At 43.4% G+C, this 17490-nt stretch overlaps 1 protein-coding gene across 3 annotated transcripts in view; it reads left to right on the forward strand.

Annotated features, from left to right (window-relative positions):
- RB1CC1 (RB1 inducible coiled-coil 1) overlaps positions 1-17490 on the forward strand; it is a 179118-nt gene that overhangs the window by 134096 nt on the left and 27532 nt on the right. For all 3 annotated transcript variants that reach the window (XM_045005840.1, XM_045005841.1, XM_045005842.1), the window contains 2 exons: positions 8977-9031; positions 10552-10599. In XM_045005840.1, the coding sequence (XP_044861775.1) occupies positions 8977-9031; positions 10552-10599 (103 nt within the window). The remainder of the gene's footprint in view (positions 1-8976; positions 9032-10551; positions 10600-17490) is intronic.

A 17490-nucleotide genomic window follows, 5' to 3' on the forward strand; every position in this document is an offset into this window, starting at 1 on the left:
ATATTCTCATGTTAGATATGAAATGAAATATAGTGTCCAAAATTTGGGTCCAAATTTGGTGAAAAATGTACTATTATTTCTCCAAAAAAGCACTAATTTTAAGCAGTCAGTAGTTTTGTTTTTTGTTTAAAGTCTAATGCAAAGTTTGGGGGGAGTGCATACAGGGAGGGAAACTACTATGAAGTTGAAAAGGGAGGTAATTGTGTTTCTACCCATATTTCTTCTTTTCTCCCTCTCCCGCCTCTGCTAAAATAATCTTTCTTAACCATTCTTCCAACTGTCACCCTCTACTTTTTAAATGCTTTCTGTGATTCTCCCTTTTCCATCATGTCTAATTCTTGTTCTCACCTATTAAGGCGCTTCACACCTCTACCTCTACCTGCTTATCTTTGCTTGTATTTTATCAAGTTGCCTATTCCTCCTCACTTCACCAGTGATATCAGACTTGGCCACCTACTTGTTCACTCCTCCCATAAGCATCTTTGTACATTCTTCATCTTCTAATAGATGGAATGCTTTCCTCAAGCTAATTTATAAAGTCACTAGACTCGCCTATTCCTTTTCAGTATCCTTTTTACCACCAGGTTTACAGGAAATTGGAATCTAAACTCCAAGAAAATTTGTGGCGACCTTGGGAATGATTTTGAGTCTTACTTTCTCGTAGTTTTAGTAGTGTTTTTTCCTTATTTTTCTCTTAAAACAAATTCTCTTTTGCAAGATAAATGAACAAAGTACTTTATCGTTGCTTTTGTGTTTAGTGACTGTGTTAAGTAGTGTGCAGAATTCAGTCATTTCCAGTGGAATTCCCAGTATTTATTGCAAAATATTGAAACTGTACTCTCATATGCAATATATGAATTAATCTATATTATTGTCCAATGTGCAATGGATAAAATTTGCAATTTGACTCCATCATGATTACATTTTTTCTTTGCACTGCTAAAGCGAATGTGACCTTTACTCTGAAACTGCCCTGTGTTCATAAGCAGGCATTCTCAACCTTTTTCTTTCAGAGGACCGCATCACCAACATACTATAAAACTTCATGGCCCAGTGGGAAGAGCATCCAGGCTTCAGCCATGGGGAGGGCTTCTGCCCCATAGGTATAGGGGGGACACCTCTGGAGCCCCGTGGGGTTGTTGGGGTTTGGGGCTTCTGCCCTGTGGTGTGGGGGCTCGGGGCTTCTGCCCCGTGAGAAGGGGAGAACGGGGTGGCTGCAGTGGGGCTCAGAGCTTTTGCTGTGGCTCAGGACTCCAAGCTTCAGTCTCCAGGCTGACCAGCCCTGCCTCCTTTTTGGGAACAGAAAGAACATAGACCACCCGGAGCCATACATTTACAAAGCAGAGATCTCCGCTGGCCCATTCACAGAATAAATCGCTCAAACACATACACACCACAGAAATGAGGATCTCTCAAAGTATCCTGGGTCTCATTTTTTTTCCCTCCTCACCCCCACCAGTCCCTTAGTGGCTTCTAGCCCCTCATATTAATCTCATGAGGGTTATTTTGGTGTTTTCGGGTGAGTAAAAACAATTCCTGTAGGGCTTCATGGCCCAAATGTTAAATTGGAGAGAGAGAATCCCCATGGCCCAAGCAAATTTCTAGGACAGCAGAAGACACAAGAGGTTCTCTTTTTGCTGTGCCAATAATTCAGTCAAGAATCTGAGACCAACAGGCTGAAAAGGAAAAGAGAATATAAGTCAACATTGATCCTCTTTTCCCTGATTCCAATCTAGCCATGAATGGTCATCAAAGGAAATTAGGAAACATTTTTTTTCTTGACAATTTGCGACAGTATTTTACAATGTGATAGTCACAACTGACAGAGTTAAAAAAGGAGGAAACAACAAAAGTACCCTACTGCTTAAATAATTCCTTTCAAAATGTAAATGAGACAGGGCCTTTCATTCAAGGACGTTATTCAAGAGGAGTGGAATAACCCCCCTAACAATGGGAAACCCTTAGCAAAAGGACCATAACATTTTACAAGTTAGAGAACTCAACACTTTTACCCAAGGTTGGAGTGATGGTAGCTGCCTTTGCAGGAGAGATGGTGATCCCGATCAAGCTGGGCTTGCTTTCAAAAGACTCCATCAACACAAAATTAGTCAGTGTCCACAAGACATCCCACCCTCGGTGAAGCTCTATATAAGAGACCTACAGATATTTTATTGAGCATTTGGAACCACTCACCAGGCATGGCATGATGTCAAGATTCATCCCTCAAGTAATCCTCCATTAGAATGATGGGCAGGGATGTAGAATGTATTGACAGACTCCTCATTTCGGCAATGGAATCCTCGAGTACTGTGCTGGTACAAGTTTCTGAATTGAAGGCATGCCCACATCATCTTACAGTCTAAAGTAGTAAGACTTTTTTCAAAACAGCAAGATTGGTTTTCCAAAGATGGGATTAGCCTCTTGTTTTACACGCTGTCACAACAGCACCTTTTGAAGCATAATCTCTGTCTATAAGTACCTGTTAATTAGTCTCTATCATCTTTTATAGTCTTAGGCCTTGTCTACACTACAAGACTATTTCGAATCTACTTAAGTCGAATTTGTGGATTCGACCTTATGAAGTCGAATTTGTGTATCCACACTAAATACACTAATTCGAACTTCTGAGTCCACATTAACGGGGCCGGCGTCGACTTTCGAAGCGGTGCACTGTGGGAAGCTATCCCACAGTTCCCGCAGTCCCCGCTGCCCATTGGAATGCTGGGTAGAGCTCGCAATGCCTGCTGGGGGAAAAAATGTGTTGAGGGCGGTTTTGGGATACTGTCGTCATTGAACCGTCAATCACGCCCTCCCTCCCTGAAAGCGCCGGCGGGAAATCTGATCGCGCCCTTCTCTGGTCGGTTACAGCGCGGACGCCACAGCACTGCGAGCATGGAGCCCGCTGCAATCATCGCTGCACTTATGGCCGTTGTCAACTCCTCGCACCATATCGTCCACCTCTTCCACAGTCAGCTGCTGAGAAATCGGGCGAGGAGGCTCCGGCAGCGCGGTGAGGAGAGTGGCGCAGGCCTCTCACAAAGCAGGGTACGCCGCGCCGTGGAGATCATGGTGGCAATGGGTCACATTCATGGTGTGGAACGGCGATTCTGGGCCCGGGAAACAAGCACGGACTGGTGGGACTGCATAGTGCTGCAGGTCTGGGATGAAACAGAGTGGCTGCGAAACTTCAGGATGCGTAAGGGCACTTTCCTTGAACTGTGTGACTTGCTGTCCCCTGCCCTGAAGCGCCAGGACACACGGATGCGAGCAGCCCTGAGTGTGCAGAAGCGAGTGGCCATAGCCCTCTGGAAACTTGCCACGCCAGACAGCTACCGGTCAGTAGCGAACCACTTTGGCGTGGGCAAATCTACCATGGGGGTTGCTGTGATTCAAGTAGCCCACGCAATTGTTGAGCAACTGCTCTCAAAGGTAGTGACTCTCGGAAACGTCCAGGTAGTCATAGATGGCTTCGCCGCGATGGGATTCCCAAACTGCGGTGGGGCTATAGATGGGACTCACATCCCTATCCTGGCACCAGCCCACCAGGCCAGCGAGTACATTAACCGAAAGGGCTACTTTTCAATGGTGCTGCAGGCACTGGTGGACCATAGGGGACGTTTTACCAACATCTTCGTCGGGTGGGCGGGCAAGGTTCATGACGCGCGTGTGTTCAGGAACTCTGGTCTCTTCAAACGCCTCCAGGCAGGTACTTTCTTCCCGGACCACAAAATAACGGTTGGGGATGTGCAGATGCCTACAGTGATCCTCGGGGACCCGGCCTACCCGCTAATGCCCTGGCTCATGAAGCCCTATACAGGCGCCTTGGACAGTGAGAAGGAACTCTTCAACTACCGGCTGAGCAAGTGCAGAATGGTCGTGGAGTGTGCTTTCGGACGTCTCAAGGGGAGATGGCGGAGCTTACTGACTCGCTCGGACATCAGCGAAAAGAATATCCCCGTAGTTATTGCTGCTTGCTGTGTGCTCCACAATCTCTGTGAGAGCAAGGGCGAGACCTTTTTTGCCGGATGGGAGGTTGAGGCAAATCGCCTGGCTGCTGTTTACGATCAGCCAGACACCCGTGCCGAGAGAATATCCCAGCGGGAAGCGCTGTGCATCCGGGAGGCTTTGAAAGCTAGTTTCCTCGCAGAGCAGGGTAACCTGTTTCTGTCCACTTGATTTTAAGAGAGCCTGATCATGGGCCTGTGTCTGTATGTGTCCAGTTAGATCTGAGCTCACAAACCCAGTTCTCCAAGTTTCCCCCACTTCCAAAGCACGTTTTAAAACTAATGAAATGTAACAGTAATTAATAATAAATCTTTCGTTGACTTTGCATTTCTGTTCCTGGGTTGAAACATGGAAGCATACTGTGCTGGGTTCGGTGTGCACTGATGTACAGACCGCTTGTCCAATACAGGACGGACAGCCTCCTGCTCCTACATAGGTCTGTGGGGTGGGGGACGGTTTACAGTGGTTGTGCATGTAGGGGTGGGTTTGCAGGAATGGGTGGGTTTGCAGGAAGGGGCGAGGGGTGCCGTCTTTGGATAGGGGTTTGCATGACGGCTGTGGGCTGTGGGTTTGGGCGTTGGAAGGGGTGAGGGGTGTGGGGGAAGGGTGAGTATCTGTCCCTGGATGAGGGCTCTTTTTGGGGCTCAGGGCAGCGGAGAGGCTCGTGGCTACGGTCGAAGTGCATCGTAAGGGAAGCCTGCCTTTACATTCGGGGATGGCAGGCGCCAGGACCCTGGACAAGCATACACATCAACGAATCACCCGGGGCAGCATACACCACACAGACTGACCCTGGTGACTAGTGACTGCAGTCTGTGTGTGCCCTGCAGTTGACCCTGCCCCCAAGTCTGTACCCTGGTAATGTGGGCTATGCACTGCAATTAAAAATCCCCCCCCCTACACACAAAGTCTTCTGACACGAGAAACGTGACGGAAACAGTGAGTAACAGCAAACCGCTTTTAATAATGTTATACACAGTGGGGGGTTGAAACTTGGATTTGGGACTGGGTGATCCTGTAAGGGAAGAACTTCTACAAATTTAGAGCGCGAGAGGTGTCTTGTACATTAGCGCTCTGCTGCGGTGCAGTGACAGTTCTCACGGCCCCTACCGCCCCTCCTTCTTGTAACTTTGGGTGAGGGGGGGACAGGACTTCTTGGCGTTGGAGGGCGGTTGCAGATGCAGTGCAGGGGGGCTCTCTCCTCCTGCCTGCGGTCCTGCAGAACATCTACAAGGCGCCGGAGCGTGTCCGTTTGCTCCCTCATTAGACCAAGCAGCGTTTGAGTCGCCTGCTGGTCTTCCTGCCGCCACCTATCCTCCCGTTCGATGTGTGTGCGATGCTGCTGACACAGGGTCTCCCTCCACTGTCTCTGCTCTGCCGCCTCTGCTCTGGAGCAGGCCATCAGTTCCTGGAACATCTCGTCCCTAGTCTTTTTCTTTCGCCGTCTAATCTGAGCCAGCCTCTGCGAGGGGGATGCCGGGGCAGTCCGGGAAAGAGCCGAAGCTGTGTGATGCAAAAAAGTAAGTGATTTCCTTGAACAAATACAGGTTTGCGGACAGTGAACACAGTCAAGTCAGTTTAAGAGAGCAAGACTATACAGGGCACCAAGTCTCGCGAGATCTCAGAACTAGTTCGAGATTTCGGAGTACGCTCTCATTGGCGGCGCCATTGCACAGGAGAGCGGACAAGCGGGGAGAGACAGCTGAATCCGTCTTGCAGACAGTCCTGGTAAGCCTTACAGTAGATAATGCTTATCAGTTAGTGGATAGCTGTGCTCTCCTGCTAAAGGCAATGTGGAAAGCATAAAAGATGAGCCTTTTGCAGCCCCTCCCGCCAGTGCACGGGAAAGATCAATGTATGCTTGTTCTCTGTGGCCTTTAGCACGTGGCTGTTAGGCGAGGGTCATTGTTATGCAACCTAATTTTAAACCATTAACAATAGTAACAATACACTAATTGCCCTACTTAGATGCAGTATTTCCAGAACGAGATCACCCTGAGGTGGGTCACCCGTGCCCAGAAAGAGAGAATGCTAAGGGAAGCGCTGCACCGACCAGGACCATATGCAGCAATGCTCGTGGAGGCGATGATCCCTCTGTATATTCGGATGTCCTGGCAAGGAAGAGTTTGCTTCAACGGAGCGCCCAACAAGGCACCTCTCCCAAGAAACCTCCTGCGGAGGCTTTTCGAGGAACTGTATGACACCTTCGTTGAATTGTCGCTAGAGGATTTTTCTTCAATCCCTCTTTGTGTGGACCTACTTTTCATATAGTTTAATATTTACAATTTTTTATATAGTGTTTCTATTTTTTATATACATATTTTATAAAAAATAAATGTTTACACGTCTATAGCACTTACCGCCTGATCCTTCCCCTGATTCTGAGTCCGGGTTAACGGCAGGGGAGGGTTGGTAGGGGATCTCTGTGAGGGTGATGAAGAGATCCTGGCTGTCAGGGAAAGCGGGAGTGGGTTCGCTGTCGCCTGCGCCGTCCTCCAAAGACCATTTCTCATCTTCCCCATTGGCGAACATCGAGGAGGAACTGTCCCGGTACACTATTCCGTCCTCGGAGTCCACCGTCACTGGTGGGGCAGTGGTGGCAGACCCACCTAGAATGGCATGCAGTGCCTCGTAGAAGCGGCATGTCTGGGGCTTGGCTCCGGAGCGTCCGTTTGCCGCTCTGACTTTTTGATACCCTTGTCTTAGGTCCTTGACTTTCACGCGGCACTGCATCGCATCCCGGCTGTATCCTTTGTCTTTCATGGCTTTCGAGACCTTCTTGAAGGTCTTTGCATTCCGCTTGCTGGAGCGCAGCTCCGAGAGCACAGACTCCTCGCCCCACACAGCGATCAGATCCATGACTTCCCTGTCAGTCCATGCTGGGGACCTCTTTCTATTCTGGGATTGCCCGGACTCCTGCTGGAGAGCTCTGCATCGTTGCAGGTGCTGCGGAGCTCGCCCCGATGTCCAACCAGGACGTCAGATTCAAAGTGCCCAGACAGGAAAATGAATTCAAATTTTCGCGGGTCATTTCCTGTGTGGCTGGCCAGAGAATCCAAGCTCGGACTGCTGTCCAGAGCGTCAACAGAGTGGTGCAGTGTGGGATAGCTCCCGGAGCTACTAAGTTCGATTAGCATCCACACCAAGCCTAATTCGAGCTAGCCATGTCGAATTTAGCGCTACTCCACCTGCCGGGGTGGAGTACCAAATTCGAACTAAAGAGCCCTCTAGTTCGAATTAAATGGCTTCCTGGTGTGGACGGTTGAGCGGTTAGTTCGAAATAACGCTGCTAAATTCGACTTAAAGTCCAAGTGTAGACCAGGCCTTAGTCTCAAACTGGTGATTCTCTGAATTCTGGGATGCTGTTGTGTTTGCTTGATGGAAAAATGATGATCAGGATGCCAGAATAATTCCTAACACCGTTGGACTCTACTTTCCATATTTCTCAGGAAATTCTTTTCCTCCACCTACTCAAACACTCAACATTCCACAGAATACAGGCTTTAACATAAATTTAGATGTGTTGGCAGCATTCCGAAGTATATTCCAAGAACATGCAATCAATCTTAAAGTCAACATCTATAGTCTTTTTGCCAGATGCACCCAGCCCTCTGAGCATCTAAAGCTACTCTGGACAGGTAGAAAAAAAATTATATAGTTGAATCATGTAAACCATCTGACATGCTAGTTGCTGAGGGATTAGAGTTCATTCCACATCTTCTATATCATCTTGGGGAGAAAAATGTCTTTGCAGGTCTTTATTAAGATCTTTATCAAAGACTTCAAAATGGACTACTTGGTACCTTTTGGTAGGAAGATGCTGCCAGAACCAGTTCCCAATGCATTTATAGATCAAGGTACTTCTAATCTGTATTAACTCTTTTTTTCTCTCTCTCTTCTTGCTGCTGTGTTTTATTGCTCATTACTTTCCCCACCTTGGGTTGTTACGATTCAGAATCTTAAAATTTAGTGTCTGATAATTCCAGAAAGAAAGTTAACACCTCACACAATCTGACCTGCCCATATTGTCTTCATATTGGGAGCCAGGAAGTGATTTTATTTAGCAAGCCTCTCTCCTTATGGGTGAAAATGTTAGTTTTAATTATAATTGGTTTTATTTCTTACTAATTTGTATTAAGTATTTCTACAGCTCTGGAAGAGTTCTAGCACATAGAAATTAGGTGCTTTGCTTTGTGCTGGACTTCTCTAGAATCCCTTAGGCTACGTTTACACTTACCGCGCGGGTCGACACGGTGAGTTCGACTTTTCGGAGTTCGAACTATCGCGTCTGATCTAGACGCGATAGTTCGAACTCCGGAAGCGCCGCGGTCGACTCCGGTACTCCACCTCGGCAGAAGGAGTTGGCGGAGTCGACCTTGGAGCCGCGGAGTTCGGTTCCGCCGCGTCTGGACGGGTGAGTTTTTCGAATTAGGGTAGTTCGAATTCAGCTACGCTATTCACGTAGCTGAATTTGCGTACCCTAATTCGACCCCCGCCCGTAGTGTAGACCTGGCCTTAGAAGCCTTTGAGATCCACATAGACCAAGACACAACACTACCCATTAGTGACTGACAGATGTTAAACCCAGAAAGGAAATTCCTGGGTACTAAATTTTCCATTTAACTTGAACACACCATAATAAAGGAAAACTAAGAAATGGTAATGCTGGTGCATATACCAAGAAAAAACAGCAAGGTAGCCATATTGATTCTTGCATCATAAGAAGGACAGCAGCATGTGCTATTTGCCATCAAAATTGACAATTTTGCATTCAAATACTGTATATTTTAATATTTCAAACAATAACCTCAAATTTTATATTATTATTCTATATTTCTTTTAAATAGCACAAATACAACAGGAGATACAGCCATAAAACAGTAACTTTCAATAGATAAACATTTTGGAAAAGGGAAAACTGCATTATTTCTTATTTTCTTAACCTCTCAAATGTTTTTCTTTTTTCCTTAGTGAAAACATCCATATGTTGTCTGAAGAAAAACAGAGGATAATGTTGTTAGAAAGAGTAAGTAGATTCTCTTCTATTATATTAATTCAGCAACTTAATTGTGTGTAAAGTGATTTGAAAATGACTAGTACATGCGTAAAGTTATGATGCAATAAATTATTTTTAAATTCTGGTGCACATGAGTATTTGCAAAGGAAAGTGCCTTTTCCAAGGAATAATAGGATTGATTTTCATTTACATTAAGACTAATTCACACCATTCTCTTAGTGTACAGGATCTGAGAGTGAGTATATAATTTACTCCATCTTTAAGGGCCACTTACACTTTATGATGTGTAAAGCAGGCTTTGTATGAATGAGAATCGGAGCTAGTATTTTCATTTTAAGTAGTTGTAACACATTCTTGATTTGTTCACTGTATTGTTTGATATTTTTATAGCAGAAAATTAATCAAGGAGTTAACCAGTGCAAACATCTGGGTTTCCTAGAGAATAATGGATATTTACAGTAATATTAAAGGAAATAATTCCACAAAGTGATCAGAGATTAAATAAATTCCATGCAAGTGGTTGCAGACCAATTTTTCTTTTCACATATTAATCTAAGACGTGTTTACTCTTTTCAAAACAAGACAATTAAAACACTGAGACAGAAAGTATGAGAAATGCTTGAAACTAATTTCAGAAGGATTTCATCCACTTCTCTGGCACTGTGTTAATTTATATCATCTTAATTAAAAATCTAATGTACTATAACCGTGGATGGACAATTCTTTAAAAAAAAACAAAAAAACCCTGACATTAGAACAGTAATGCAGTCCAATTATGTTGTGTGTGTGTGTGTGGTTTTTTTTTTTTTTTTAGATGCAATGTTTTAGTCTAAAATTTCAGTTCACAAATCAGGAAATTAGATTATTTCCCCTTTGTAAGTCATTCTTCTGTGTGTTGTATTTTGTATTCGAGTACTGCTTTGGATAGAGTTTCTGACTGATTGGACCGTGTCGGTGAAGTCACAGCTGTATAGCTACTCCCACTTGTGCAACGACTGGGAATATCATCAAAAATATCTGCTGTTTTTAATTGATTAGACTTTTTTTCTTTGAAGTACAAGACTGAAAGATTTAACAACCCACTTCTCATTTCCTTTTTTATCTCCAATCCCATTCCTGCCTTCCTTTCTCTTCTTCAGAGTTAGGCTTAGTTTTACTTCACTTAAAATTCTATTTTGAGCTTCACACCAGCTCCTAGTTCAGTATAATCAATCAGATTATCTCTGTTTCATGGTTAAGCTGTAGTAAGAGCAGGGAGATGACACTTCCCCCAGTGGCTTGACAGCAGGCTCAGCGGCACCATGGTGGTTGCCAGGTTTTCTCTAACTTTAAATGTCTGTACCTTTTTGCTGGTGAGGAAATTATAAACGTTTTCCTAAAATTCTGAAAGCTACAACAAAAAGCAGTTTGTGCATGGACAGTGCAGTGTTCATCTGTTCAAAACTATTTGGTATTTATTACAGGTTTATGCTATATAATGAACATAAATATTAAACTGGTTATTCATTTTAGATTGCTGTCTCTTACAGACATTACAACTTAAAGAAGAGGAAAATAAGCGATTAAATCAAAGATTGGTAAGTACATTAAACATTTGTGCACTTGTCTGTTCATAAAATACTTTTTTCAAAGATAATAATTTTAAAAATGTAAATTCTAATAATTCTCTGCACACCTTAGAGGTTAATATGCGAAGTAGAACAAAGTAAGGAAAAGAAAAAAATGGCAATGAGGAGTAATCTAATTCCATATAAGATGTTTTTTCATTGTTGGGGCTAGAGGAGTTTTCCATAGAAGAAAACTTGGCGGCAGCAGGGTGGGGTGGAAGCAAAGGAAGACTTTTACTCTCACAAAGCATATAAACCAAACCAGTCTTTTGAAAAGATAGGCAAAAGCATTAACTCCAAGGGTCACATTTTTAATAAGGTAAACTTGCAAAAATGCATGCACATGTGCACATCAGGCATTTGTGCAACTAATGGCCATTTTGTAGCTACCTTTCGGAAAAAATGATTCAGATGGTTTATGGACTATATTAGCTTTTTTAAAAAAAAAAAAATTACTCAAAAGGGAGATTAGACCCATGTGAGGGGATGGAAATGAGACAGGAGACATAACAGCTTGCCATATAATTAAGATGTGGGTAAGTCAGACTGCAACCCACATGAATTTTATGGGGGTTAAGGTGACCAGATAGCAAGGGTGAAAAATCGGGACTGTGGGTGAGGGGGTAATAGGCACCTATATAAAACAAAGCCCCAAATGTCAGGATTGTCCCAATTTTACAGGGACATCTGGTCACCCTAATGGGGGCATGCAATTCAAACTACTGCTCAGATTTCAGTTTAGGAGAATAGGTGAAAAAAAGTGCTGAAGTTGGGGTAAGTATTGCAAGAAGATGGGAGGCTGGTCTTGGGTGCTTGAAAAGGTTTGAGAATATTGGCCTAAAGAAGCAAGATGGATTGTAAGTATGTGACTTCTCGTGGAGGAAGGTTGTCTCTTTCTGAATTTCCTGGATACTATCTGGCAACAAAATAAAGTGCAAATTAAGACACATCTTCTTAATTTTGGAGATTGCAGAATATATATTTAAATCTGCTTCATATCAAGCATTCAGAGTCCATTGTGTGATTTCCCCTTCCCAAGCAGAATGAGGATCTGCCTGTACTTACATCTTTCATTTCCTGGCTACTAGAAAGGGAAAGACAGCCCCCAGGGGGCCATGCTCAGATATCCATAGCAAAGCTGAAGCTTAAATTGAGGTTTCTTAAATTATTTTATTTTAGTTGTAGGGGGGAGAGAGGAGAATTTGGTCGGATAACTTGAATTCTTTAATTCTGGTGAGCTTACTCAAGTTCACGAGTTCTTCAACAACAACAAAAAAGTCCCAGTCTGTACTTGATGATGTATTTGTTTCTATATGAATTAAATTTCTCTTGTATAATGATATGTAAACTTTTTTGTTGCAAGCTATTGCATAATACACCTCGTTCTTTTCCTTGTAAGTGCAATTGATATTAATTATAGCATATGGCAAGAACTAGAAACAAAGTATAGGAAAAAAATCTACATTAAAAAGGCAGCTGTGTTACAGCTGGTTAATAAAATAATGGATATCTTCAATTTCTTTCTAATTTACTTTGTCCAGTTATTTACTTTTTCTTTCCTTAAGGCCAAAGAGATTAATGTATAATTTATTTTGAAGTCTGGATAAATGTGTATCATTGGAGCTAGATTACAGCTGGTCCTGCATAGGTGCATCAGATAGGGGACAGGTAGAACTGTGACTGAATAGTGGCGCCATTGCTCTTTGCTAATGCCATCAGTGGAACTAGCTTTCTTAGTGAGACAAAGAGGTGCAGAGTAAGGACACAGCTGGCTGGGCTAGAAAGGAGTACATGCTGCACTTCTTTGAAAAGATAGTGATGCTGTTGCTCCATTGTAAAACAGCCTCTCCACCTCCTGCCAGTGCAGGACTGTCGTTTAAAGACACAATCCAGCCATCAAGATTGGGAATATTTTCCACAGATTATGTATGAACTGAAATACATTACTCTGGGGTTTGTGAAGTACTATGCACCTTTGTGGTCTGATGTAACCAATTGTTGGTATGGTATACTTTGCAGATCAAATTCCTCATATGTTGTAGACAGTATTTTTATTTTCTAATTTTTGCCCCCTTTTTAAAAAAAAATCTTGATTACATGTCCTAATGTGTATGGCCTGTTGTGTTACTGAAACACTAAAATTGACTTGTTGGGATAGCAATGATGGTTCTTCAGGGGTCTCTGTACATTCTTGCTGTATACTAATGGGATTAGGCACGTCTGGAGCTGACTGCAGAACTGTATAGAAAAGCAATGCCTACTGGAAGGGTGCAGGAGCAATCTACTCTGTTACTATCTGTTACTAGCCTCTCTTTAAAGGAAACAGTGGGTTTTCCACAGGCTCAAGCATCCAGGGAGCATATCCTAATGAGCCCTCTTCCTGCTTCCGCAGGCTTGTGGGCTTCTGTCTCTTTTTATAGTTTTGTTTGCCCCTCATGACCAAACAGGAGACGGAAGTACAGGACCCTAAATCTGTGCTGGCAACTTAGTTATTGCATCATGCGGACACATTGGGAGATCAAAGTTCATATGCTCGAGCTCCCAGAACACTGTCATTTGTTGTCTTCAGTACTTTGAGAACTGAACCTTCTTAACACTTTTTTGTAACAGTCTGGTAAAGGCTGGATTTAAAAGTTATGCCTACTTATGTGACAATTAAATTACCATTTCCATCTGAATAGTTTGTTTTAATTAATGCTAGGAACACTCTGGTAAACAAAATCTCAAATAGTCTTCTCATCTGCTAATGTTCATTTTGGCATAAAATAAATAGCAGATGTAAGACTCTTTCACAAGTGCAGAGAACCTCAGGTAAGAAATAGAAAGCTTACTGTGAAATAGACAGTTAATAAAACTTTGGTATGACTTTAGGTATGTCTACACTACGAGATTATTCCGATTTTACAGAAACTGGTATTTGGAAACAGATTGTATAAAGTCGAGTGCACACGGCCACACTAAGCACATTAATTCGGCAGAGTGCGTCCATGTACCGAGGCTAGCGTCGATTTCCGGAGCATTGCACTGTGGGTAGCTATCCCATAGCCATCCCATAGTTCCTGCAGTCTCCCCTGCCCATTGGAATTCTGGGTTGAGATCACAATGCATGATAGGGCAAAAACAGTGTCATGGGTGATTCTGGGTAAATGTTGTCAGTCAATCCTCCCTCCGTGAAAGCAACAGCAGACAATCATTTTGTGCCCTTTTCCCTGGATTGCCCTGGCAGACGCCATAACACGGCAACCATGGACCCCATTCAGCCTTTTTTCACTATCACCATATGTCTGCTGGATGCTGCTGACAGACGCGATACTGCAGTGCTACACAGCAGTATCCCCTTGCCTTTGCGAGTTAGCAGAGACGGTTACCAGTTCTCTTGTACCGTCTACTGCTTTGCAAGTTGGCAATGACGGTTACCAGTCATATTGTACTGTCTGCTGCTGTCATGGGTGCTCCTGGCTGGCCTTGGTGAGGTCGGCCGGGGGCACATGGACAAAAATGGGAATGACTCCCCAGGTCATTCCCTTCTTTATGTTTTGTCTAAAGGTAGAGTCAGTCCTGCCTAGAATATCAGGCAAGTCTACTAAAGAACCAGAGATGCAAACAGCCGCTCCGGGTCAGAGCTCCAGACATCCCGCAGAAATGACGAGCTGCATGCCATTCTAGGGAATGCCCCTGCAACAACACCACCTGTTGCTTCCCTCCTCCCCACCCCTCTTGGGCTACCGTGGTAGTTATCCTCCCATTTGTGTGATGAAGTAATAAAGAATGCATGAATAAGAAACAACGCTGACTTTATTGAGATAAAACTGGGGGGAGGCAGCCTCCAGCTGCTATGATATTCCAGGCAGGACTGAATTGCCATTAGACAAAGCTTAAAGAAGGGAATGATCGGGAGTCATTCCCATTTTTGCCCAGGTGCCCCCGGCCGACCTCACCGAGGCGAACCAGGAGCACTCATGGGATGATGATGACGGATACCAGTCCTATTGTACCGTCTGCCATCCGCAAGGCAAGGCAAGGGGACGCTGCCGTGTAGCGCTGCAGCACCGCGTTTGCCAGCAGCATCCAGTAGACATATGGTGACATTGAAAAAAGCCGAGAAACGATTTTTTCCCTTTTCTTTCATGGGGGGGAATTGACGACATATACCCTGAACCACCCACAACAATGTTTTTGACCCTTCAGGCATTGGGAGCTCAGCCAACAATGCAAATGGTTTTCGGAGACTGCAGGAACTGTGGGATAGCTAGAGTCCTTAGTCCCCCCTCCCTCCCTCCGTGAGCGTCCATTTGATTCTTTGGCTTTCCGTTACGCTTGTCATGCAGCACTGTGTTGAGTCCCTGCTGTGGCCTCTGTCTATCATAGCCTTGGAGATTTTTTCAAATGCTTTGGCATTTTGTCTTTTGGAACGGAGCTCTGATAGAACAGATTTGTCTCCCCATACAGCTATCAGATCCAGTATCTCCCATACGGTCCATGCTGGAGCTCTTTTTTGATTCTGGGACTGCATGGTCACCTTTGCTGATTGGCGCTCCATGCTGGGCAAACAGGAAATGAAATTCAAAAGTTTGCGGGGATTTTCCTGTCTACCTGGCCAGTGCATCCGAGTTCAGATTGCTGTCCAGAGCGGTCACAATGGTGCACTGTGGGATAGCTCCCAGAGGCCAATACCGTCAAATTGTGGCCACACTAACCCTAATCCGAAATAGCAATACCGATTTCAGCACTACTCCCCTCATCAGGGAGGGGTACAGATATCAGTATTAAGAGCCCTTTATATCAATATAAAGGGCTTCGTTGTGTGGACGGGTGCAGGGTTAATTCGGTTTAACGCTGCTAAATTTGATATAAACTCGTAGTGTAGACCAGGCCTTAGCTAATGTAGAACACCTGTGTGTGCATGTGTGTGTGTGCGTTTGAGTGTTGGGGGCAGGAAGGAAAGATAAAAAACAATGTACTTCTATATTGACTGTTTTGTACAGGTGAATCTCTTCAATTTATTAGTTGTTCCCATAATTTCTTTTAAAAAATCCATAATTAGATAATGAAATCTGTTTTCTTCAGAGGAAATTCTCATTTGTCAGTCATTCTAAGGATCCCCTCCCCCCCCCAAAAAAAACACTCTTCATAAGTGGTTACTGACTAATGACTGATAGGATCACTGATTAGGCAAAACTTAGTCATGCCAGTGTCACATCAAGAAGTGGTAGTTCATTAATTCTTGTTAGGGCTGTACATAAGTTAAAGCCTTGGTTCCTGACCCCATTGCTTCTCGGCTTACTTCTCTAAAAATTCTCCTTAGCAGCGTGCTTCAACACTGAGCTGGAGAGAATTCCTCTGAACATGAGAAGGGATAATTTTCTTCATGACCTATTCATTTCTTGGCCTTACTGTTGAGATTGCCAATCTTAGTGCCAATTTAGAAGCTTTTTATGTGGACAGTTGTTTTCTAGGAATTAATGAGACTACAGTAGAACCTCAGAGTAGAATGGAGGTAGTTTGTAACTCTGAACAAAACATTATGGTTGTTTTTTCAAAAGTTTACAACTGAACATTGGCTTAATACAGCTTTAAAACTTCACTATGCAGAAAAATATTTTGCTTTTAACCATCTTAATTTAAATGAAACAAGCAGAGAAACAGTTTCCTTACCTTGTCAAAAAAAATTCTTTCCCTTTGTTTTTTTAGTAGTTTACATTTAACACAGTTGTGACGGCATGGCTAGAAAGGGTTAAACATCCTGCAAAATAAGTAACCCTCAAAAGACATGTGGGGAGATAATGTTTGTGTTTTTGTGTATTTACATACCTATGAGTAGGGTGGACAATGTAATCAACAGTCCCTGTATATGCTGTATTCTGATAATTCAGACATCAAAAGAACATCCTATCATTTAAATGAATTGTAAACACGGGATATCTCTGTATTCATCTCTTTGAAATTTATAGCAAATAATCTGTGAATGGTGGAGGAACAAACAAATTGCCTTATGTTAATTCTGTAGCTAAGGTACTGGTGATGGACCTCCTTCATAGTCATGGTCATTACCTTTTCAATTCCCTACTTGTCAAAAGACATGAAATTGTATAAAGATCCTTGGGTCCTGATTCTGTCATCTTGGATCTGCTTTAGCTTCATCTGGGGAAGTTTGAGTCGCAAGACTGAGGTCCCAGATACGCTGGTACATCTTGAATATGATATTTGGACATTGGACTGTAACCTGTGAACTATTTCTGAAAGAACTCTTTGCAACTACAAAGCCCACCATCTCTGCTATGACTCTGCATCTCAATGAATTAAACTCATGTCTGTATGTATATTGATCTTTTAACCATACTTTCTTTTGTTTTTTAATACATTTTAGTTTAATAAGAATTGGCTGTAAGCGTGTATTTGGGTAAGATCTGGAATATTTAGTAACCTGGGAGGTAATGTGTCCAATCCTTTGGGATTGGTAGAACCTTTTCTTTTATATGATCAAATAAGATTTTCAGAAGTCATCATATTTGACTTAGGTACCTGGATGGAAACCTGAGGCTGGATTACTTTAAGGGAACTGTGTTGTTTGGACTTCTGAGTAACCAATAAGGTAATAAATAAGCTATTTTATGCTGGTTTGGTAAATCTAGGTATTGGAATATCCACCAGTTTTTTGGGGATTGTCTGCCCCATTCTTTGCAGTTCACCCTAATTGAGTGACCACAGTTGGCTCCCCACTAGGACCCTGGTCACAGTGGCGTAGTCGGCAGGATACACATTACCACAAGTTAATTGGTTTTTTGGATCAGAACCCCACGCTAGTCAAAAAATTACTTTTGATACTGGAGAGTTTAAGGGTTAAAAATCAGTTACAGTGAG

This window comes from Mauremys mutica, chromosome 2 (assembly GCF_020497125.1).
Source record: "Mauremys mutica isolate MM-2020 ecotype Southern chromosome 2, ASM2049712v1, whole genome shotgun sequence".
NCBI classification, from domain to species: domain Eukaryota; kingdom Metazoa; phylum Chordata; order Testudines; family Geoemydidae; genus Mauremys; species Mauremys mutica.